This window comes from Neoarius graeffei, chromosome 12 (genome assembly GCF_027579695.1).
Source record: "Neoarius graeffei isolate fNeoGra1 chromosome 12, fNeoGra1.pri, whole genome shotgun sequence".
Lineage (NCBI taxonomy): Eukaryota > Metazoa > Chordata > Actinopteri > Siluriformes > Ariidae > Neoarius > Neoarius graeffei.
This window is the reverse complement of record NC_083580.1, coordinates 7933317-7959603: the sequence shown is the minus strand read 5'-3', so window position 1 is coordinate 7959603 and position 26287 is coordinate 7933317. Positions and strand designations below refer to the sequence as shown.

Below are 26287 nucleotides of genomic sequence, written 5' to 3'. Positions count from 1 at the left end.
TATTTCTCACGAAAGTTCTTGTTATTGGCTTGGGGAATTAAACATGCTGAGCTCTCCACTGACCGATCCTTCACCTAGCGCACGTAGCGAGGGTGCGTGTCGCCATGCGGTATACGCAGCTGAGGCTTTACAGAGATACCCAACACACCTACCAAAATCTACAGTGGATATTAAGAATATTGTACATTGCACATAGCTTATATGTCACTCCTCACATTTACATTCTAGGAAATACAAGTAGGCCTATAAGAAATTAATATAATTTAAAGACACAGCGTGATGGTGCCCCGCCCCCTACTTTGAGTGGATTTGAGCATAAATATCTACAGCTCACGTTCACGTACGTGAGATTAGACCACATCCGCAAATTTAGGCATCTTAAAATGTTTTTATTAATGTCAAATAAAATATCCAGCACAAATTATATATGATAGACATAAATTAATAATTTATACATTTTATTTTAAACACGTTTTTAGTTAGCGGGACTGCAGCTCATCACCTCTCCCGCCCGCGCCCGCAATGAGCTTTCAAAATTTGTCCCGCGCCGCACTGCTTTGCGTCGGGTCCCGCCTCCCGCGGGAGTGCAGGGCTCTAGTGGGAAAGACTTCGTAAAAACTGAATGCTAGGACTCGATGTTGGTAGTGTAATAACTGCTGTATAATGTCGACGCCAGACTCTAAAAACTAATGGGTTAAATGATTTCATGTTAAGAGCACCGTAAAGCAAACATTACAATACATCCTGTATATAATTCACATAGAATTTGAGAACTATATGAGTATATTCAAAGAAACGTGTATAAAGAATTAAAAACGAAATAAAAACCCAGTGTTAACCACATCTGTGTGGTTTGGCGAGTGCTCTCGTAATGTCACTTGATGTACACGGTGAATTAATGTTAGTGAAAAACAGCGAGACTAACAAAAGGCCCGTTGTTCAGAGTGTTACAGGTGGCACTCCACCTGCAGACCTGCGCTTCACTTCTCAGTCAAAGAAAACATCATTAAAAGTGCCCGCATTGAGAAAGACCAAAGTGATTATCAGGTGTAATGGATGAAGATAAGGCTAACAATGTGCAATATCCACTGACACGGCTGACAAAAAGCCCTCTTAACGCACTCTGTTATGAGCAAATACAGTGGTGCTTGGAAGTTTGTGAACCCTTTAGAATTTTCTATATTTCTGCATAAATATGACCTAAAACATCATCAGATTTTCACACAAGTCCTAAAAGTAGATAAAGAGAACCCAGTTAAACAAATGAGACAAAAATATTATACTTGGTCGTTTATTTATTGAGGAAAATTATCTAATATTACATATCTGTGAGTGGCAAAAGTATGTGAACCTTTGCTTTCAGTATCTGGTGTGACCCCCTTGTGCAGCAATAACTGCAACTAAACGCTTCCAGTAACTGTTGATCAGTCCTGCACACCGGCTTGGAGGAATTTTAGCCCGTTCCTCCGTACAGAACAGCTTCAACTCTGGGATGTTGGTGGGTTTCCTCACATGAACTGCTTGCTTCAGGTCCTTCCATAACATTTCCATTGGATTAAGGTCAGGACTTTGACTTGGCCATTCCAAAACATTAACTTTATTCTTCTTTAACCGTTCTTTGGTAGAACGACTTGTGTGCTTAGGATCGTTGTCTTGCTGCATGACCCACCTTCTCTTGAAATTCAGTTCATGGACTGATATCCTGACATTTTCCTTTAGAATTCGCTGGTATAATTCAGAATTCATTGTTCCATCAATGATGGCAAGCCGTCCTGGCCCAGATGCAGCAAAACAGGCCCAAACCATGATACTACCACCACCATGTTTCACAGATGGGATAAGGTTCTTATGCTGAAATGCAGTGTTTTCCTTTCTCTAAACATAACGCTTCTCATTTAAAGCAAAAAGTTCTATTTTGGTCTCATCCGTCCACAAAACATTTTTCCAATAGCCTTCTGGCTTGTCCACGTGATCTTTAGCAAACTGCAGATGAGCAGCAATGTTCTTTCTGGCGAGAAGTGGCTTTCTCCTTGCAACCCTGCCATGCACACCATTGTTGCTCAGTGTTCTCCTGATGGTGGACTCATGAACATGAACATTAGCCAATGTGAGAGAGGCCTTCAGTTTCTTAGAAGTTACCCTGGGGTCCTTTGTGACCTCGCCGACTATTACACGCCTTGCTCTTGGAGTGATCTTTGTTGGTCGACCACTCCTGGGGAGGGTAACAATGGTCTTGAATTTCCTCCATTTGTACACAATCTGTCTGACTGTGGATTGGTGGAGTCCAAACTCTTTAGAGATGGTTTTGTAACCTTTTCCAGCCTGATGAGCATCAACAACGCTTTTTCTGAGGTCCTCAGAAATCTCCTTTGTTCATGCCATGATACACTTCCACAAACATGTGTTGTGAAGATCAGACTTTGATCGATCCCTGTTCTTTAAATAAAACAGGGTGCCCACTCACACCTGATTGTCATCCCATTGATTGAAAACACCTGACTCTAATTTCACCTTCAAATTAACTGCTAATCCTAGAGGTTCACATACTTTTGCCACTCACAGATAATGTAATATTGGATCATTTTCCTCAATAAATAAATGACCAAGTATAATATTTTTGTCTCATTTGTTTAACTGGGTTCTCTTTATCTACTTTTAGGACTTGTGTGAAAATCTGATGATGTTTTAGGTCATATTTATGCAGAAATATAGAAAATTCTAAAGGGTTCACAAACTTTCAAGCGCCACTGTAGATTCTGCAGAACTGAAGGTGTTGGTTTTGAATGAACGAAACAGAGGGTGTACAGAGCCGTCCTATGACAAGTGCAGTGCTAACTGGGTCATTTGTTTATTTAGCCATGGCAGACTGGGTATAATACAGGCCAGGACCTGGCAAAATAAATTACCTACAAAATAAACAACAACAAAATCGTTCTTGTTCTAATTCGGTAAAGTTTCTACAGTAACAATGCACCAGTTGTTCTATATAATCGAAGCCTAATAATAAATGTATTAAAATATGCTGTAATTTATCAAAGAAAAACACAACTGTTGTTATTCTATCCACATTCACTGGATATGAGCAATCGCGCGCTCTGATTGGTTCTTCTACTACTAGGCTATTAGCTCATATACTGTGAGTAGAGAAAAACAAAATGGCGGAGCGTGTTGCTGAACCAACCAAGGACGAAATAAAAACTCTACTCGAAAACAAATCTTTTTTTTTTTTCAAGAATTATTATAGCATTTTTCACAAATTGCTCCTGTCATTGTTTACATTCTACGTGGAAATTATCTTGTTGAACATTTTGTATAAAAGTTTTTTATTGATTGAATTTGCAAAAAATTAAAATAAAAATGTTCTAATTCGGTAATTTCTCAAAATCCAGTGAATGTGGATAGAATAAAAGTTATTCCACTCAATCTCATCCTACCTCGTCGGCTATCAGCTCATGTACGACTCGATTTTGTGGAATATTTGTGAAATATGGTGACCTTTTCTGTCAAGAGAAAAGGTCTGTATGTTTATTTAACATTTATAGAAGGAGCTGCCAGTGTCAGTGCACAGCAATCATCAGTAAAGGACAGCCTTTAGGACAAAGGGCTTTCGATTTTTTTCTTGGTAACACAAAAAGCTTTTTTTTTCCCTTATTAAAGGTAGGGTAGGTAGTTTCAGAGAAACCAGCATGCATAATCTAAATTTGGAAAATATCCAACCGAAAAATCCCACCCTTCTCCTTTCAGACCTCATAAACACATGAACGCGCATTGCCTGACTACTGCTGGAGGACGAGTTCATGACAGAAAGAGAGAGGATTTGGGGCGTAGCGTAGCACGTCATTGTCATACCCAACTACCTCATGACTCATTCACATGTAAGAAACAACTTCCATTATCATAATGAATGTAAACAATGAACATTACTATTGTTGACTAGCTCGCGAGTTTTAGTAATATGAAGGAAAACTATGGCGGCACGGTGGTGTAGTGGTTAGCGCTGTCGCCTCACAGCAAGAAGGTCCTGGGTTTGAGCCCCATGGCCGGCGAGGGCCTTTCTGTGTGGAGTTTGCATGTTCTCCCCGTGTCCGCGTGGGTTTCCTCCGGGTGCTCCGGTTTCCCCCACAGTCCAAAGACATGCAGGTTAGGTTAACTGCTGACTCTAAATTGAGCGTAGGTGTGAATGTGAGTGTGAATGGTTGTCTGTGTCTATGTGTCAGCCCTGTGATGACCTGGCGACTTGTCCAGGGTGTACCCCGCCTTTCGCCCGTAGTCAGCTGGGATAGGCTCCAGCTTGCCTGCGACCCTGTAGAACAGGATAAAGCGGCTACAGATAATGAGATGAGATGAAGGAAAACTGTGTGCAGGTCGGCAGGTAGATAGATAGACAGGCAGGTAGGATATCCAATCGTTTCATTTGGACAAAAAGAAATGATTGGACGGGCCTTTTACAGCCCTGTGACTGCCACAGATGACGGGTCTTTTTCCTTTTATTGTAAGAGCATTTCATTTACTCATTGCTGTCAGGATGTAAAGAGAATTTCAAGAATTACACTGTAAAAAAAAAAAGATTTGCTGTTTTAACCTAAAAAAAGTAAGTAGCTGGGCTGCCTTATAATTTGATTTCACTGAACGAGGCAATCAATTTAACTCATCTCATCTCATTATCTCTAGCCGCTTTATCCTTCTACAGGGTCGCAGGCGAGCTGGAGCCTATCCCAGCTGACTACGGGTGAAAGGCGGGGTACACCCTGGACAAGTCGCCAGGTCATCACAGGGCTGACACATAGACACAGACAACCATTCACACTCACATTCACACCTACGGTCAATTTAGAGTCACCAGTTAACCTAACCTGCATGTCTTTGGACTGTGGGGGAAACCGGAGCACCCGGAGGAAACCCACGCGGACACGGGGAGAACATGCAAACTCCGCACAGAAAGGCCCTCGCCGGCCCCGGGGCTCAAACCCGGGACCTTCTTGCTGTGAGGCGACAGCGCTAACCACTACACCACCGTGCCGCCCATCAATTTAACTTGCTATATGAATTTCAATGAACTCAAAATTTAAAAAAGATAAAACAACAAATAATTTTTACAGTGTACCTACCCTAGCTTTAACGTCAGGTGTGAGCAAAAGGAGAGGCTGGTGAGAAAACAAACCTTCTTGTTGCCTCACAACAAGAAGGTTCTGGGTTCGAGCCCAGCGGCCGATGGGGGCCTTTCTGTGTGGAGTTTGCATGTTCTCCTTGTGTCTGCTCCCCCGCAGTACAAAGACATGCAGTTAAGGCCAATTTATGCTGACAACGCAGTCTTCGCAGACGGTGTCGCAGATAGTGTCTGCGTAGCCCCCCCCCACCTTCGCAGACGCTCTGCGCGCACCTCCCAAAAATTGTGATCACTGCAGAAGCCTCGCAGACAGCGTCGCAGACAAGAGGGCTCTGATTGGTCCACTCTACATCCGCTGTACACGCACTTCCGCTTCCCTACTTTCCCGGTTTGGTTTGTTTTCACGACCGCCATTTTTAAAAACACGAGCGAAGATGGAGCAGCACGAAGAGCGGTTGATCGAGGAAGTGAGGAAGTACGTACATCTATACGACTCCAGTTCTAGTCATTATAAGTAACCGGAGGATAAACACTCCACTAACCACACCCACCAACTACTCCTAGTGATTTCGCGACTTCGCGCCCCCTTGCGTTGTGGCGGTGAATAACATCGCGCACGCCTATTACTCCCCGCTCAACGATAAATTACAACTGTCTGCGAAAAGCTATCTGCGAAAGCCTTGTCACAAGAGCATGCAGAGGCCTTTAGGTTAACATACGGCAGCCATGACCTGAGGTGGAGCTGAAGTGCCCTTGAGCAAGGCACATAACCCCAAACTGCTCCCTGGGCGCTGTAGCATAGCTGCCCACTGCTCTGGGTACGTGTGTGTGTGTGTGTGTGCTCACTGCTCACTTGTGCGTGTTCACTGCTTCAGATGGGTTAAATTTTAAAAGGAGGAATTTCACTGTGTGCTTAAGTCTGTGCTTGAGGGGAACTGAAGCTAAATTTATCAAAATTCTATTTCTCATTTTATTAAATATCGGAATGCATTTTTGATCGCTATTCTGTCGCTGCTATAGCAAGTTATGAGTGTTTGAAATATGCTCTGTAATATATCAGTCCATATGTCAAAGCAATGACCGTAAATGAGATTCGTCGAGACCTGTGCGAGATGTCGTAGGACGGAAGTAAAACGTACAGCGGAAATCAAAGTGACCGACCGAAAGACGCGCGTGCCGTCTTTCGAATGCTGACGTAATCAAGCCGGAAGTTTTGTTTGTTTTGATAGCAATCAGGAAAGTTTGAAACTAGATAGAACTCGACGCCAACGGTGTCGATGGGGATGCCTCCGCCTGGTAGACTACACGCCTTATTAAGTTGTGATTTGGGGATGGACATTTGACCTCACAGTAATCTTGACCTGTGACCTTTTAACCTCAAAATCTAATCAGTTAATGTTTGTCCCCAAATGCACAAATGGTGAAAGTTTGGTGAAATTCCTTTCATTAGCCTTGGAGATATTGTGTTCACAAGGTTTTTGGACAGACATTTGACCTCACAGTGACCTTGACCTTAGACCTTTTGATCTCAAAATCTAATCATTTCATCTTTCTCCCAAAGCGCACAAATGCACAAATGGTGAAAGTTTGGTGAAATTCCTTTCATTAGTCTTTGAGATATCGTGTTCACAAAGTTTGGGGATGGACATTTGACCTCACAGTAATCTTGACCTGTGACCTTTTAACCTCAAAATCTAATCAGTTCATGTTTGTCCCAAAATGCATAAATGGTGAAAGTTTGGTGAAATTCCTTTCATTAGCCTTGGAGATATTGTGTTCACAAGGTTTTCGGACAGACATTTGACCTCACAGTGACCTTGACCTTAGACCTTTTGATCTCAAAATCTAATCATTTCATCTTTGTCCCAAAGTGCACAAATGGTGAAAGTTTGGTGAAATTCCTTTCATTAGTCTTTGAGATATCGTGTTCACAAAGTTTGGGGACGGACATTTGACCTCACAGTAATCTTGACCTTAGACCTTTTAACCTCAAAAAATCTAATCAGTTCATGTTTGTCCCAAAGCGCACAAATGGTGAAAGTCTGGTGAAATTCCTTTCATTTGCCTTGGAGATATTGTGTTCACAAGGTTTTCGGACAGACATTTGACCTCACAGTGACCTTGACCTTAGACTTTTTAACCTCAAAAAATCTAATCAGTTCATGTTTGTCCCAAAGCGCACAAATGGTGAAAGTTTGGTGAAATTCCTTTCATTAGTCTTGGAGATATTGTGTTCACAAGGTTTCGGGATGGACATTTGACCTCACAGTAATCTTGACCTGTGACCTTTTAACCTCAAAATCTAATCAGTTCATGTTTGTCCCAAAGCGCACAAATGGTGAAAGTCTGGTGAAATTCCTTTCATTAGCCTTGGAGATATTGTGTTCACAAGGTTTTCGGACAGAAATTTGACCTCACAGTGACCTTGACCTTAGACTTTTTAACCTCAAAAAATCTAATTAGTTCATGTTTGTCCCAAAGCGCACAAATGGTGAAAGTGGTGAAATTTCTTTCATTAGTCTTTGAGATATCGTGTTCACAAGGTTTCGGGACGGACGCACGCACGGACGGACAGACGCACGGACAGACGGACAACCCGAAAACATAATGCCTCCTGCACCTTAAGGTGGCGGAGGCATAAAAAGTCGGCAGTAATCGTCATTTAAACTCGTTTTTGTGCAATACTTCGTTTGGAAAACAGTTTTCAAAATGGCGGCACTGACACCTGGCTGACACTTCTTCACGTTTCGAAGTCTCGCACAAGTCTCGTGAAGATCGCGCGGATAAGCGACGCCTGCCGTGGACCAAACGAACTAAATTCAACACGGCTAAAAACCGAACAGGCCGATAAGTATCATATTTAATTGCAATTAGTTGCCAATACGAGTCACGATACAAGGTTACTAAAACCGAAAACGTAATCGAATAACACGTTAATTAAGAAATAAAGCAAGTTTAAAAATGACTTCAGTTCTCATTTAAGAAGCTTCTTGGCTTCGTCTTCTAACTTGTTTCACAGATGTCCCACGACATTAAATGTACCGTATTTTCCGGACTATACGTCGCTCCGGAGTTTATGTCGCATCAGCCAAAAAATGCATTATGAAGACGAAAAAAAAACATATATACGTCGCACCGGACTATAAGTCGCACTTTTTTGAAGGGTTATTCTATCCATAGAATCTGTGATTGTATCTGATAAGCGGCGCGTGGTTACTGCGCGACTGCATTGTTTATTTAATAAACGAATAGCTGAGCAGTGATAACGCGCCCTTTGCCCTGTAAGTAGCCTAGTCTGATTATTTTAAATATCTACTACTATCTTTAATACTATCACTATCGTTATTACTAATAGCCTATATTATTATTATAACTAATATTAGTAGCCTATTACTGATGCATTAATCAGTTTGCTTTTAGATTATTTTTACCGGTAGGGCTTATTATCGCCCCATGGCTCTTTCATCTGTGTTATTAAAGCTGTAGTCATCATCGAGGAGTGTCATTCTTCATTTTTGTCGAATTTTATTTCATCAAATCAGAGGTCAAGTAGGCTATAGGTATATCATCTCCAAAGACAGGTACGGTAGTAAAAACAACCGTCTAGTGAAAAAAACAACAACAACAACAACAACCGCTTTTAAATCCCCTACTTAAATCCTTAAAATGAGTCATTTAACTCATGTCTTGTGTGATCTGATCTCCAATGGTGAAATAAACCGGTTGTGATGAGTACAGTCTGTTATTTTAGAAGATAAATGTAATATATAATTTAATATATAGACTAATAAAAATTAATATTTTATAATATAATATCACGACATTTTACTGTCTGTAACTGTTTGTCACTAAAGCGTTTTCTAAGATCATAATGTCTGATATTATTATTATTATTATTATTATTATTATTATTTTACACACACAATAAGCGTGTGTGCGTAAAGTTAGTAAACCATCCCCTGCCTTTTTTTTTTTTTTTTGAGTCGCCGGACCCACCCACCTCCTGCGTTCTGGGACCTCCCACTTCACAAATTAAGCACTGCCTAAAATCACTACATAACTTATTTAAATAACTATAGGCCTATCATTAATAATAAAACACAGGTCAATCAAGTTTATCAAGCTGATGATTTCACTCCAAATCAGCAAATCCATTGAATTCCTCATCCTCGGTTTCGCTTCTGAACAACTCTGCCTCCAGTGGCAGATGAAGCGCCGTTTCCTCTTCTTCTGCATGGCTGTCGTCAGACTCGGCATCAGCTCCAGTTATTCCGCGGTGAAAAAAAAAACAAAACATATATACGTCGCACCGGAGTATAAGTCGCATGGCCAGCCGAACCATGAAAAAAAGTGCGACTTATAGTCCGAAAAATACGGTAACTATAATTGGTTAAAAAGTATGACGTGTATGACATATGTCATTCATCATTGCCTGGTGGACAAATGTCTCATCAGGCACTCGCTTTTTCTACTGTCCATCAATCAGAGAAAAAAATCCTGACTCACTTGGCTACTAAACCATGTTTTAAATACAGAATTAGGTACAGTTTTACCAAATACACCTCAGTCTGTGGGGATATCAGTCCACTGAAATAGATGTTACACTGATTAGTGATGGCTGACATTTACGTATTACTGTTTATGAGTATAAACACGCAGGTGATTACAGGAAATTGTGCACGCTGATTGGTCGAGAAATTCGGACTAGTTCTCGATAATCACCTTGAACGGCTCGGCAAAATAGCGGCCGGTCGCTTCGTCACTGTAACCGAGGCAGAATTACAAATGATGAAAGAAAACGCTGTTCCTAAAAGCACTAAAGATGCTCCGAAGTTTGGTCTAAAACTACTCAAAGGTCAGGTGGGACTGTGATTTATGTTATCGATTTCAGAACAAAGGATTTTATGTGACTCGGCGTAGATAAGTGACACAAGTCTGTGCACGCCGTTATTACATTTGCATGCTGCTTTTGAAGATTGAAATATATTATTTTTTAAATACAATTAAAAAAAATCACCTGTCATACAGTATTTATGCTACAACAGTCATCTGAATCAGGCTCAGTGAATATCTGTGAATAATAACCTCGAGTTCATCTCGATTATTATTCACCGATACTCACTTCACCTTCGGCGAAAAATTATTAATTAACGTTTCATTCTTACATTTGAAGAGTTTGGTTCCAGAACGCGATAAACGCCAAATTTGAAAAATTGAAACTCCCGCCACCGAACCATCAGCAATTATCATATCTTACTCGTACTATATTCAGTTTTCACCGAAACATGATATCTGCCATTGATTTACACACTGAATAATGGCCTTTCGTTCCAAAACGCAACAAGCGCCATCACCGATTTTTCTCAAAACCAGACATATCCATTTGGCCAATCAGAGGTCGCCACTGGCGTGAAGTAGGAAATCGCTTCGGCACTTCTCGCATTTACTGGACAAGTTCACGCTGAATTATGAATTATTTCGATAAAATAATCTAAAAGATAAAATAATTTATAAAATAAAATAATCTGTCATGAAAGAACACGGTTAAATGCACTTTAAATAGAAAGGGCTATGTAGCATTTTGGGGGAAAATGCCGTGGCGTGGATACATAGCGACTTGGCAAAAAAATAATTACTTGGTTCAGTTAAAAGCCGTTAATTAGTTCTGGATTTCATTTTTGAAGTTTATTATCATTAAGGAGTTAGTCAATAAATTTTAAAACAGGATACAGTGGTTTTCCTTTTATCACTTCCCGTAATCAGAAAAAGTGATTCTTCTCGAAACAATTGAATTGGATATATAGCGTTTTGGGGGCGGCACGGTGGTGTAGTGGTTAGCGCTGTCGCCTCACAGCAAGAAGGTCCTGGGTTCGAGCCCCGTGGCCGGCGAGGGCCTTTCTGTGCGGAGTTTGCATGTTCTCCCCGTGTCCGCGTGGGTTTCCTCCGGGTGCTCCGGTTTCCCCCACAGTCCAAAGACATGCAGGTTAGGTTAACTGGTGACTCTAAATTGAGCGTAGGTGTGAATGTGAGTGTGAATGGTTGTCTGTGTCTATGTGTCAGCCCTGTGATGACCTGGCGACTTGTCCAGGGTGTACCCCGCCTTTCGCCCGTAGTCAGCTGGGATAGGCTCCAGCTTGCCTGCGACCCTGTAGAACAGGATAAAGCGGCTACAGATAATGAGATGAGATGAGATGAGCCCAGTTAATGTTCCTCGCTTTTATCATTTCCGTCTAGATTGCAAGATTATGGCTTTTTTTTGTGAGTACAGGAAGTGAAAAGCCCAAATATACACTTTATGACATGTCATACTAAAAGTAACCCATGCGACCTTTTGATCACAAGTGTTAATAAAGAGCACTGAATATATATATATATATAGTCCTTTCAAAAAAGAAAGTACCAGTAATTTAAGAGATACAACCACATTCAAGATGTTTGTAAGGCCTCAAGGAAACACTGGGCTTTGGGTGGAACATGCTTGAAACAAAACCACTCTTGTTTACAGTAAAATGGATCCAGTGTAGTTATAAAATTAAATTTCCAAAGAATCACAACATGCGCCTGGGCAGGAATATGAGAGCATTTGGGAACGCTTTTATTCAGGTCTTCTTATTGCTCAAAAAAAGACGCATAAAAGATTTATTCACTGTGTATTATTCACAAAGACCTGTATTGCTACATACGATATGTGGAGAAAACCAGTGAGGTGAAAATGATTCATAACTACACTTCTATAACCTTTTACAAAGGATTGAACTTGAAATAACAACCTAAATTCACATCTTATTAGAGTGTCCTTGTTCGCTCATCCGGCCGACATGTGATGAGTTCATGCCATCGTGTGATATCTGTCGTCCACATTTCACGAAAATCGCTTCTTCTCTCTCAATTCTTCACCGATTTTTATTCTTTTTGGCAGGAAGGTTGGTCTGCCTGGCGTGCATATAGCTTCTATCCAAATTTGCATAATTGCAATTAATAATGAAGATATGGAGTAATTAATCAATCCCTAATGAGCAGTTTCCACACAAATCTCTTCTTCTCCTTCAATTCTTCACCGATTTTTATTGTTTTTGGCAGGAAGGTTGGTCGGCCTGGCGTTCATATAGCTTCTATCCAAATTTGCATAATTGCAGTTAATAATGAAGATATGGAGTAATTAATCAATCCCTAATGAGCAGTTTCCACACAAATCGCTTCTTCTCCTTCAATTCTTCACCGATTTTGATTCTTTTTGGCAGGAAGGTTGGTCTGCCTGGCGTGCATATAGCTTCTATCCAAATTTGCATAATTGCAATTAATAATGAAGATATGGAGTAATTAATCAATCCCTAATGAACAGTTTCCACACAAATCGCTTCTTCTCCTTCAATTCTTCACCGATTTTGATTCTTTCTGGCATGAAGGTAGGGGTACCTAGGGTGCATAGAACTTCTACCCAGATTTGCTTAATTACAATTATTACTGAAGTTATGGACTAATTAAGCCTTAATGAGCAGTTCAACAAAAATTGCTTCTTCCCTGTCAATTCCTCACAGTTTTGGATTCTTTCTGCCAAATCGATAGGTATTCCTAGGGTGGAATATACAGTATAGTGTGTATAGCATGCAACATTTATTGCACAAGGTGGCCCACTTTAGATCGTTCCTTCTGGAGTGAGCTATGCCGTCGTTGATGTTCCCGTTAGATCTTTAGACTTTCGGTAGGATTAAGCAACTGCAATTTATGATTTTAAGAGCTAATAAGTCATTAATCCCTTTTCGTATTCTAAAATAGTGATTAGAAAGTGCTAAGATGTTCTCAATAAGTTCATTTCTGTGTCACCAAGGATTCACGTGTCCTGCGGGATAGCTAATTAATTTGTAGAGCATAACGAGCATAATATAGTAGTCATTTTTAATCAATACTGTACATAACTATGTGGTGTTAATAATTTACTTCAATTAAATATGCTCTGTGCTGTACTGTACAGGAAAAGGAGATGGAGTTGAAGGAGGTGTGTGTGTACAGAAGAATACTATTCACTCTCTACTGCACACCTTACAATACTATCATGGAAAAAATAATATTATATTATGGGTTTTTTTAATGTAGGGGATATTATGTACTTATTGACTGAGTGGGAAGGTCAGATGAGAAAATGTTTGGCTTGGGGTCATGCCGTATGGACTTTTGCTGTATCTCGGTCCGTATAAATGACTAAGAGCTAAATATTTTCCCGTCCGACCCGTGCTAACTCAGTCAATAAGCATTTTATCACATGACCTTTTTTAACTAACATACACAGCGGAAAACAAAGAACAATGATGTGCGAAAAACGAGCCGATCGATTTTTATTTGCTTGACAGCAAACCATTCATATGCTGAATCACCTCTGGACAAGTTTGAACTAACGGTTTGAATTCGATAAAATACAACTGACTTCACTGTTCTCTCGAAATGAAAACGATTTTAAGATAACATCGTTAGCAAAAGTCAGTTCAAACTCGGGTCGGCTCATGGAGACAACATCAGTACGAGCCTATTGAGCTGACACAAAAGAACTTCGATTTGAAAACAAAACAGACTCGAGTCAGCAGTCGAGTCATTAGGTCTGTGATCTTGATAATAAAATTCACTTCCACTGTGCTCAGTTGTGTGGCTCGTTTTTCAAAGTAGCAATTCAGAGCAAAATGAAAACAGCAGAAACGGCTCCGGGGCCGCATACGGCTTTTCCGGGACTGGATTCAAAAATGTGACCCCTCACCGAATCCAGGGGCACATGTCGGCCGAAACGAATCTGAGATAATCGCAAAAGAAGCATTTTTTTTCAAAATTTGTGATTTTTGTTTTTTTCCATCATGTGCAAGTTGAGATCTTGAAGAATGCAATCAGTATTTCAGATAATAGATTGTTTTGTTGGAAAAGCATACATTTTTTGTTGCAAATTGTCTCGTTTTTGTCAGGACTGTAGCCTGCTGGGGGGTGTGGGTAAATTACCATATGGGCCATTCACATGATGATTTAAGTCTTTTTTTTTTTCGTGAATCAGCTGTATGATACGGGCTGAGCGCGTGGCTACTTAGCTGCATACAGGCATGTAATTTCACTATGGAATGAGTTACTAAACAGAGCACAGAGGAGCTGACACACCGCGAAGCAAACAGACACACGGTATTTACATCGGAGATAACCATTTCTAGCAAAAAAAACCGCAACCTCGTTTTCCAGATTGAATGGAATACTTGAATGATCGGATGATACATGGACCGTTCTAGGATTACATTCCATCGGAGGCATTGGTGTGTGCAAGGCGCCGTTTCTCTTTCTGATGGGGTAAGTTTATTAATCTAAGGCTGTGTGGTTATTTTTGCATGTAACGGAGAGTGTTGTGGTTTGGTTAAGCCTAGGTCACAACCGGACGTGCGATTTTTTGGCCGTGTGATTTTTGGCGTTTCCCAAATCGCTGCGTTTTTTTTTTTGTTCACGGAGAAAGACGTGCGTTGGCTGTAAGTTTGTCTTGCAACCTGAAAAAACCGTAAGCGCCCGTAGAGTTTGTTTGACATGACAAAGAACCTCTGCGGCCGGTCTGCGGTTCGAAAATCAGCACATCAGACGCGCGCTCTCGTGCGTTTCATGCGCGCTCTCTGTGTGTTTCTTGCGTTTTTTGCATGTAGACCGGCCGTAGGAGCGCATACTGTATGGCCGGTTGTGACCGAGGCTTTACATGAAACTAGTGTTGTGTTAGTTGTGTCATCACCGTGCTATCTTTCTTTCTTACGGTGTGAGTAATTTTTCAACCACAAAACGTTAAAGTATACTTTAGGACTTATTTTTGTACTTCATAATTGTGTTGGGCATACTTTGCATGGAAGGAAAATTGACGTGGTGATCTTTGTTTACATGAAAGTAGTATCGTGCTAGCTCATAGGGGGTAGAGCTTTCCTTAATGTCATGCAGATGAGCACCATTATGTGCCCGCCCTGCACCCAGAGTAGCTGAGATGGAAAACTTTGAGGGCGATTTTCTCCCTTTTCTGTTTTAAGAAGTATACACTTTCAAAAGGCCACACATTCTTCAAATATTGTCAGATCTCCACATGGAAGGCATCATTGGAAAGCTTAGAAACTGTACTTTCTGAATCTGTCAATAACTCAAAATGCCCCCAGGCCGACATGTGTGCCTGGATTCTGTTTTCTGACACAAATCCGTATCTGCCCAGTCATGTGACTTTTCCCCAATGGATTTATTAAGAGTGTGCGTGTGGGTCTGTACAGGTCATGTGATAATACGTGGTATGTTGTCATTTCTACAACAATGTCCAACAATGGAACTAGGCCTACCTACCTACTAACTCAGCATTTTGCGAGGACGGTGTCTTTAAGGCAGGATGAACAAAATCATGTGAAATGGAAACAAAACATTCACACAGCTATGATACGGTACACAAAGCAGCTGAAAATAAGATTTCTGTATTTGTTTGTAGGATTTTTCTTTCCTCCTCCTCCTCATTCAGAATGTTCTTGAATTTTATGAACATTTATGCAGAACTGGTTCAGAAAGGAACCTGGTTTTGATTTCATACAGGCAAAAAGCTTTGATATCACTTCTTAAATGGCAAAGAAAAGCAGAGAGTTATTTATGAGAGAGAAAAAAATGAAATGGAGAGAAATAAAAGTGAATGAGGTAACCAAGAGAGAGAGATCTACAGTGGACAGGAGAAAAAGGAAAACACTGAAGGGAACAGACGAGAAAGCGAAAGCAAAATTGGCAGTGAGATTCAGAAAAAAAAAGAAGACAAGGTTACAAGCCTTGGTCCTACCTGTGGGCTTACACTGGGGCCGTAGGCCATGCCAGGAGATGCCATGGAGTGTGGGCCCATGGGCGAGCTGATGACGGAAAAGGGAGAGCCGAGGCCATTCATTGGTGAGCTGAGTGAGCTGATGGGTGAGTGCAGGGATCCTGAGGCTCCGATGGAGGTCGGGCTCAGCAGGGGAGGATGCATGGGCCGATGGGACGTGGGAGAGCTCAGAGGAGATGAGGTCACCTGACCCGAGTCTGTGAGAGACAAACAGAAAGAGATTGAGGAAGAAGAAAGTTATTGCTCTGGCTTTAGGTCATTTATGCTAACATCAGAGACACGGATTAGCAACAGTAACATTCCTGACTGAGTTGTCTACAAATCTGAGTGACTGGAGAGAATGAATGGAGCGATATTTCATTTTGTTTTCACGTGATTTCAAGGTGAGAAAGACGCTAAAAATAAACGACTTTGCGACTCCTCACATCTGCTATAAGGACTGTTGTTTCTTCTGCCGTGAAGACTCGAATTGGATTGGTCAGAAGGTTTGGTTGATTCATTTTCTGTAACAGCAGCTCTGACACCAGATCCAGCTGCAAGACAAATCACAGGTTTATATTAACACTTGTTCTAATACATTATCTTTGTCTTGTCATTTTGCATTTTCTATATAGAGAGATGGGCGGCACGGTGGTGTAGTGGTTAGCGCTGTTGCCTCACAGCAAGAAGGTCCTGGGTTCGAGCCCCGTGGCCAGCGAGGGCCTTTCTGTGCGGAGTTTGCATGTTCTCCCCGTGTCCGCGTGGGTTTCCTCCGGGTGCTCCGGTTTCCCCCACAGTCCAAAGACATGCAGGTTAGGTTAACTGGTGACTCTAAATTGAGCGTAGGTGTGAGTGTGAATGGTTGTCTGTGTCTACCGGTATGTGTCAGCCCTGTGATGACCTGGCGACTTGTCCAGGGTGTACCCCGCCTTTCGCCCGTACTCAGCTGGGATAGGCTCCAGCTTGCCTGCGACCCTGTAGAACAGGATAAAGCGGCTACAGATAATGAGATGAGATGAGATATAGAGAGATTTATTTAGCATTTTTGGAAGGAGTCTCCAGTGTCAGCACTTTATAACAATCAGGGGTATACCTGTAACTTTAAGTTTGTTGTTCCTTGGTAACATGATGAGCATTTAGGAGTGAGTTGCTGCCCCAAGTGAAGGAGTTCAAGTATCTTGGGGTATTGGTAAAACAGAATGTGAGATGGACAGGTGGACTGGGGCGGCGTCAGCAGTAATGCGGTAATGTTGTACCGGACCGTCGTGGTGAAGATGGAGCTGAGCCAGAAGGCAAAGCTTTCAATTTAACAGTCAATATATGTTCCAACCCTCATCTATGGTCATGAGCTTTGGGTAGTGACCGAAAGGATGAGATCGTGGACAGGGGCGGTCCTGGGGGTGGTCCGACCGGGCAGCCGCCCGGGGCGGCATCACGGGGGGGGCGGCACGAGCGCGGGCGCGAAAAAAAAAAGGTCCCCCCCCCGAAAAAAAAACAAGACGGGCGGGGTGTGTGTGTGTGAACATTTTGGATGGGGAAGCCCAATACCAAAGTTGCGCAAGTGACGTCATCAGTGTGTGTGTGTGCCTAACTTGTCGTAGCCCCATAATATGCACAATCCCGCCAGCGGAACGTTGTACTAGTCATCAAAAAGACTTTACTACCATAGTACTACACTACTATGACATTACACAGAGTCTTAAGTAATACATTACGACTTGATCATTGCCATTCTGATAACAGCAAATTTATAACGGGCCGTGTCCGCGACGTACAACACACGATGAGAAATGTTTAAACGACCATGTAAAAATGTTAACATTCTGTTGGCTAATACAGAGCCCAACGCAGGGGGCGGCACGAGCGCGGGCGTGAAAAAAAAAAACAAAAAACGGTCCCCCCCCCCCCCCCCCCCCCCCCCAAAAAGGTCCCCCAAAAAAAACCCTCGAAAAAAAACAAGGGGGGGGGGGGCGCCAGCAGGGGGTTTCGCCCGGGGAGTAAATCACTCTAGGATCGCCACTGATCGTGGATACAAGTGGCTGAACTTCCTCCATAGGGTGGCTGGGCGCACCCTTAGAGATAGGGTGAGGAGCTCAGACATCCAGAGGGATCTCGGAGTAGAGCCGCTGCTCCTTCATGTCGAAAGGAGTCAGCTGAGGTGGTTCAGGCATCTGATTAGGATGCTTCCTGGGCTTCTTCTTTTGGAGGTTTTCTGGGCACGTCTAACTGGGAGGAGATCTTGGGGTAGACCAGAACACGCTGGAGAGATTATATATCTCATCTGGCCTAGGAGTGCTTTGGGATCCCCCAGGAGAAACTGGAAAGCATTGCTGGGGAGAAGGACGCTTGGAATACCCTGCTGCCACCGCGACCCGACTTCGGTTAAGCGGAAGAACATGGATGGATGGATGGATGATGAGCATTCCACAGCATTAATACAATAAAAATTTTAATTGTAGGGAAAATTATGTGATATAAGAGCAATACAACACATCAGAAAGTGCCAGTAAGTAACTTCACGATAAATAGAACTCACAATCTCCTCGTCAAGAAGTGGACACGCTAATCATAAGGCCAACTCACAGCCAGGTCAGGGTACTGGTTATTCCTTAAGTGTATTATGGCACCACAGAACACCAAACTCCTCAACAAGCTGATTAGGAAAGTCACAGGACTGACGTGATAAATTCTGTCCATCCCTTCTACAATATACAGACAAACCGCCAACTCCGTTCATCCTCCCAGCATCTCAGACCCTCCGTATGAACAGTAGCAGAGTATCACTGTAACATAAAACCTTCACGTGACCTTTTCACCCAACGAATGATCTTCACAAAGAGAACAAAAGGTCCAGAGAGGACAGAAGTGTGAGGAGGACGACAACATCGTTGCTTCTGGTGATTAGGCTCACAAACCCTCGCTCTTCAGTCCACTTGTTTTCACCACCTTCTTTTGTCTCTCTAGCTTCGTTTGCCTTGGACCTGAGAGCTGAGAACAAGGCCATAGATTTGCTTCTCTGCATGAAAACCCAAGGCTCTCTTGCATTTCGTTCTGCCTTCATTCATGCTTGACAAAGCCAAGTCTTCGGGGGAATTCAAGATTCTAATGAAACACCTACACAAATCTGCACAACAGCCACCTGGAGGACACACACCTCAGCCTGGCTCTAGTCCACCCAAAACGAACCTGTCTACTAGTAATACAGTAGACAAATAAGTATGTTGACCTCATGCTGTTGCGCAACACAAGACAGGCCTCGTTGAAGGACCGTTTCATAAGCAGCTGAACATAAACCAAGAGCGTGTACTGCTCAACGAGTTGACAGCTGAGAATAACGGCGTGTTCAGTCAGCGGTGTTGTCCAGAAGCATGCTGTCCCACAACGACTGACATCATCTCCCAGTGCCGCTGATCGATTCCAGGCCAAAAGCACGAGTTAAGAAATGGAAAGTGGAGACAGGACGCTGTGCTACACATTCTAACAATTCCACCACATTACCTTCTCCAAGTATTTCCAAATCACCACTATTAGCACACAATAACTAAATGCCACACCCAAACCACACTCAAGAATGTCCTGATAAATTAAAGCTGCTCTCAACAATCTTTAAAGCTACAGTCTGTGATTTTGGCATTCTCGAAGTCGGACATCCGGGTACTTTTGACGTCAGGTCACATGACCTTGGAGCCGCCAGGGGAAAGCCTGGCTTTATTGTGTTACGCTGTGTTAGCAATAAAATGCCTAAAAGCTGTTGTGTTGTTGGCTGCACAGCCAATGCAAACAAGAACCCAGCATTAAAGCTTCATATGTTGCCATTAGGTGGGAAAAGACGTTTGCAGTGGCTGAGAGCCATAAATAGAAGTGAAATCAAGTCTGATGGATCGTATATGTACCGGTAGTTAGGGCTGGTTTTTTAATGTGTTTTGCTGCTAGTTTTTTAATGTAAGTTAGTTCAGATTTTAATGTATTTTGCCACTAGTTTTTAATGTAATTTGGTCGGATTTTGTCTATTAGGATGAGTCCCTTAAAATTCACTTAGGCCAAATATTGAACAATATTCTTTTTAATTTAAGAATAAATGATAAATAAATAATTAGTTTTTAGTGTCAAAAATATAACATTTAACCCTCATCCTACCATGCTATTTTACACCTTAATCTTACCATGTGGGGCCCGTTTGGACCCCAATACTTTTCTTTAAAATTAAAGCTTATAAAGACAAAATCACCAGATAAGTTTTGTTCAGAACATCTTGTATTAATAACAGCAATACACTAAAGGGCCCAAGGCATAAAGAACACACTTAACCTTCATCCTACCAGCCAATTTTACATACACAAACTACCAGGCGGGGTCCGTATGGACCCCAGGAGGGAATACCTTGAAATCAATGCAGTAAGAACCAATTCAATGCAGCAAACAGACATAACTTTATTGAAGAACAAAATCCACTATGGCTGAATATCAATGATGTATTATAAATGCAATAACATTGCAATAATATTGCAATAACTAGCATACATGTAGCAAATTATAGCGCCACAAAAAAAATTGGCATTATATACATGATTTTTGCAGCTCATGCAGCTGTAAAACATTCTGGATTACAACTTGGGTCTTTTCTTACAGAATTTAAAACAAAAAAGTAATTGTAAAATAATTTAGGGCTTTTGTTTTGCAGCCTGTGCTTATTGCAGCAGTGGGGTCCACACGGACCCCAAGAAGGAATGCCTTGGTAGTTTCATTATGGAACATAAAAGAAATAAAAGAAGTTAACTTTCAGTGTGCTATTCAATTATAAAATGAAAGACAGATAAACTTTACTCTGGGGTCCGGTTGGACCCCAGTAACAAATTAATTATACCTTCACAATGCAAAAAGCTGATCTTCCGGTGCTTTAGTGTTTTAATTAAGACATAAATTCCGACAAATTCATAAAACGGTGAGGCAGTATGTCACATATTTTTAAAATGGCAAACAAACATATAGGTGCGGGGTCCAGATGGACCCCACTTGGTAGGATGAAGGTTAAAGGACATGGGACATGAAACATAAATGCACGCTATATCAGTTTCTTTCCCTTAAAAATATGAAATAATTGCATCAACAAATACAAAATTATCTATTAAATTCAGCAAAATCGTTATATTCGTGATGATTATATGGCATTTCTGCTCGAGCTCCGATATGCATATTTTACAACCGGAAGAGCCGCTGTCACGTGATCATACGTCACAAAAACTTTCGGGTACAGCACAAGCGGGTAGATGAATATGGAGAAGAGTGAATCGTGATGATGACGAATGCGACAAAATAGTTTTTGTGTCTTGGATGACAAGAAAATTGTTTCGTTTTTAGAGTGTTTAACGTACATTGAACATCATGGTATATTGCGACCTCCCAGTCAGTCAGACGCGCTGTCACTCCTGTTAGCAATGTAGCTAGGCTCAGCATGGCCAATGGTATTTTTTGGGGCTGTAGTTAGATGCGACCAAACTCTTCCGCGTTTTTCCTGTTTACATAGGTTTATATGACCAGTGATATGAAACAAGTTCAGTTACACAAATTGAAACGTGGCGATTTTCTATGCTATGGAAAGTCCGCACTATAATGACAGGCGTACTAACACCTTCTGTGCGCTTCGACAGCGCATTGATACCTTCACTCGGAGTTGTACCATTATTTTTTAGACAGGGCGGACGGACCAGGGCATTCGCCCGCCTGGCCGTGCCTGACGAGGAGCGCTCTCGGCCGGCTTGGGAGGCAGACGGCAGCCCCTCCTGGAAGTGTGGTTTTACCATGGGCCTCATGCGGTAAGGATTAGTATTATAATTTTGGATGTATCAGTTATTGATTATCATAATTCTGACTCGTTTCGCCATTTTGAATGTTTTCATCTCGGACTCTGGAAGCATTGTATCTCAATCAATCTCGAAAAATATCAGCAAAAAAAAAACTAGCTTGCAACGGACTTTAGCTAGATCTATGATGAACTTTCAATGTATGATACAAAAATAATACTTCTTTCAACAGATCATTAGCCTTTGAGCAGAATTGTTTTTAACTTACCAGGAAGTGTTATCGATCCGACCGCTTTCAGTTTCATGGGGATTGAATGAACTCTCACTCTCAGAATCATCTAACCCGTCAGAGTAAAGACAAGATCCATGTTCATGTGAATTTCCAGCTATCGGTTCGAATTGATAGGGTCTAACTTCACATCTCTGTGAAACATCGGGAATGTCACTGTCGATGGTGTTCATTTCGGTAACCTGTTTACATTAGATTCCCAAGCGCTGGCTCCTTGGAAAGTTTTTGTGACGTCACAGGTCACGTGACCGCTCCTTAGCTAATTAACGAATCATTGTTTTACGTTGATGTATAAAAAAGTTGAATAATGTGATGATTTTCACATTTTTGACGCCCTGCAGTGATTTAGATGGCATTTCTTATGTCCTTTATACATAATTATACCCAGAAAAAAATCCATGTCCCATGTCCTTTAATGGCCGTTTTTATGAATTTTCAGCGCCGAATTTTGTCTATTAGGATGAGTCCCTTAAACTACACTTAGGCCAAAATTAGAAGTACTTACTGGGAAACTTGATCAAGTAGTGGTATATATCAGGATACTGAACTTGTGGCCACTGCAAGGGATTGTCCAACCACTTGTTTGCAGGGATTTTGAATGGGCAACAATCCAGGCCTAGCAGCAATACCTTATGCCGCTTTTCCACTACAAACGCGGCTGAGTCGGGCTGAGCCGTGCCGTGCTGAGTCGAGCTGAGCGGGGCTGTTGGAGTTGCATTTCGACTACAACCGCGCTGAACCGTGCTGGCTGGAAGTGGGTGGACACAATGGGTGGAGTTAGCGAAAGTGGGTGGACGTCAGGTGATGTCGTTAAGCAGCGCAAACAGTGACATCAGTGATCTTTTAAGCGGTAGTTTCACGACCCGAATAGTAAACAATAAACATGGAGGACATGGAGTCGTTAGTGTTGCTGGTCTTGGTGCTGTGGCTTGTTGTCACCGACAACGCGGACAGATACTGGCAAGAGCGTATAGATGAGGCGAGGCGCATAAGGCTTCAGAAATTCTCGTAATTCGTAATTCTTCTCCTTCCGGGTTTGCGGTGTTTACAGATCCCAGCGCGCTCGCGGGGTGTGTGTGGGCATGTGAGGACACTCCTCCTCACCAATCAGTGCACAGGGGAGTGTCTGCTCACGCCCCCAACCTCACTCGGCTCGCTTTGGCTCGCTTCAGCCCCACTCCAAAACGGTGCGAGTTTTAGGGGCTAAGCAGGGCTGAAGCGAGCTGAGTCGTGCTGGTTTTTGGTAGTCGAAACGCGAGCCGTGTCGGGCTGAAGTGAGCTGAAGCGAGCTGAAGTGAGCTGAAAAAGGGTAGTGGAAAAGGGCCATTAGTCTGATATCTACACTTGTCCTCAGGCAGCAGTCCATCCTCATACTGGAATGCCATGATGTACCAAAACCTAGTAGTGCTGCGTGCTTCCCCTAATTCCCCTAACATGTACGCTCTCTCTTTCCCCTAGTCAAATACGGCGGGCCTGTTGTCAAGGTGTGTCACGTGATCGTGACGTTACGCCGACTTCGAGAATAGGTTACGATTCTGAAATCCAAAATTCAAACAAAAAAACAGCTTGTCTTGTCAGCTTTCTTGACATGCCCCTAAAATATCCAGGGACATATATACGTAACATGATTTACCAGGCAAGAGGAAAATGCCAGTGGGTGAAAAGGAAAGTGTGAGAAAAGGAAAAGGCAGCCCGAAAGGTGCTACTGTTAAAGTGGCACAGATCAATGTATTAAAAAGATGAATAGTACCCTGTGGAGCTAGAATAACCCCTAGGTACTTGAATCACACGCTGTATTGCCCGCTGCCTCATGCCTGTGAAGGAGAATGAGCTGGAAAAACACCATGCGCTAATGTTTACACTTGGGTACGGAAACGACCGAAGTTTATCCTCATTATAAGATTATAACGAGCGCGCAACAAACATGGCAGAACCGGCAGCCTCCGACACAGAAGCGAGCGCTCGAGAGCCAGCAATATTTACTCGGCTTATCTGCTGTGTTTTTCCCCTCTCTTTTCTGGCGCGTTTTGTCTCTGACAATGTCAGATACTTCTTTAAAATCCTCCTTTTTTGTCTCGATCTAGGAGTTTTCATTTGATCTGAGCGATCCGCCATGTTTGCTGTGGCTCTGCGGTCACGACCTCTGACCCGTCCATGACCTCACGTGAATTTTCCGAACTGACTGGTTTGTAAACAGACGAACACGTGGTTAAGACACCCTGCATTAGGAAATAAAACGTATTGAAACAAGATGATGCGTACCCATGGGCGCCGCCGGCGGGGGAAAGGTTAGAACAATTCTAGGGGCCCAGCACTGCCATGGGGCCCTTTAAGGGGCTGATAATATGCTTTTAATGATTTTAATAAGACTTTTGAAATAACAACAATGCAATATAGACCCCTTCGCAGTAAACGTCATTCATACGTAAGAGGAAATTGCGCGCGCAGCCTGGACCCAAAATAGACTCAGCGACGGTAGAGACGAGAAGAAATATTTGGAAGAAATGCCTAGTTGTTGTGTTGTCGGGTGTCAGAATCGTAGCAGTGATGGGGTTAAAATGTTCAGAATTCCAGCAGGATCTCACCCATTCCAAAAAAATCGCCGACGTCTATGGCTACAAGCCATCAAACGTGTAGACTGGGATGAAAGCGCCATCAAAAATGCGGGGCGCCCACTTCATCACAGGTAAGATCAGGCTATTTATTAAATCTTTCTTTTTTATTCTTTCTAGTCTTCGTTTATTGATGTAGCAAAATACTTTGGTAACGTTTGTCTGATTAGCTGGGTCATACGGTAGTTACACAATGTAATGAATATTGTTAGCATGTTAACTTAGCTTTGCATGCAATTTTGTTTGTAGGAGAGGTCTCGCTTGACTCAAGCAGTCCAGATTTTGTGCCATCATTATTTGTGTATGCCGAAAATCACAATTTTAAAGCAAGGATGGAAAGGTAAAATTGTGTGCCCTCACTCTAAATGCCAACTTACGTTGACTGCTCTAACCTAGCTCCCACCCCGTTCAGTTTCATTTCTGCTCTCTGCCTCTCGCTTTTTACGCAGCTCTGATTTCTCTTAGCTGCACTCTTTACACTATCATTCCTTTCATGCCATTCCCTCCTGCAAATTGCTGTTTAGTGTTGGTATTTGCTGTTGTAGCTAAAGCCACATTGCCATCACATCACTGGCATAATTTGATTAAAACAAAATGAATATGAATGTCCTATTGTTAATCAAGTTGTACATGCCCGCACATAACAATCATATGCGTCTAAAGACTTGTCGGCACGAAGTTTTTCGTGGGTGTACACTGAAGTCTTGTCAATAAGGTACGAGTATATATCTGGCCATTGTATACCAGGGAACTTACTAACATCGTCCGTCCACTCTTTAATTAAATACGGATCCGGTAGGCGATGTCCACTTGTTAGAGTTAACTTATTTATGTAGCATTCTCGATCTTGTAACGACAATTGTTTTGCATAATCTGACAGCTCATAATGCCGGTCTATGGGCAGCGCCATTGAACAAGGTTGTCTATTTCTTGAGTTCTTCAACATACTGTCATTTAACCCTCCCCCTTTTGCGAAATGGTACGGTCCAGTTCTGGTAGAAGCGCGATGCGTTAAATCTGTGTGCTGATCAGTGCAACGCTACTTGCTGCTGTGTTGCGGTGCAGCAGCCAGCCAGCCAGCCAGCAGTGGAGTGCGTACAGTCTATGATCGCTAAATATGAAGAGTGGCTATCAAAAACGTAAAGAAAGGCAGCTGAAAGCTGAGAGGCAGGCAACTGGTCACTCAGTTTTTCCCAAAGAAAGGTAGCTATCGCTCACATGTGTGTTCAGAATATTAGCGAATGGTAAATGAACAGTATGAATGTGGTTGGATTAGCCTATCAAGAGAACACTTTTACAGTTTGTACAGTGACATTTTTTCCATTTTAATAACTGAACTGACTTGTGTGATAAACAAGATGAAATATTACGGTACGTTATGTTGGTGCTAATAACTAGTGCTAATAACCAGTTTCATAACTAATGGGGTGCCCTAAATATGCACAGATTCAGCCTCAGGGGGACCTCCGCCCTACCAAACCACCGAACCCCCCTTTGGAGAAGGAGGTAAGCAGCAATACAACCCATAAATGCTTTAGGATTGAAGTTTTTAATGAGCGAGCGCCATATACAGTTTGCTAGATTAAAGTGTTGCTAATAACGGACACCAGTCAAGTGTTTGACATGGTTACGTGTGTGGAATGTTCACACGTTCTAAAC

The 26287-nt window shown here is 42.3% G+C and overlaps 1 protein-coding gene across 5 annotated transcripts in view; it reads right to left on the bottom strand.

Moving 5' to 3' along the window:
• Nucleotides 1–26287, bottom strand: part of rxraa (retinoid X receptor, alpha a) — a 280451-nt gene that overhangs the window by 93924 nt on the left and 160240 nt on the right. For all 5 annotated transcript variants that reach the window (XM_060935448.1, XM_060935450.1, XM_060935449.1 and 2 more), the window contains one exon: nucleotides 15909–16144. In XM_060935448.1, the coding sequence (XP_060791431.1) occupies nucleotides 15909–16144 (236 nt within the window). The remainder of the gene's footprint in view (nucleotides 1–15908; nucleotides 16145–26287) is intronic.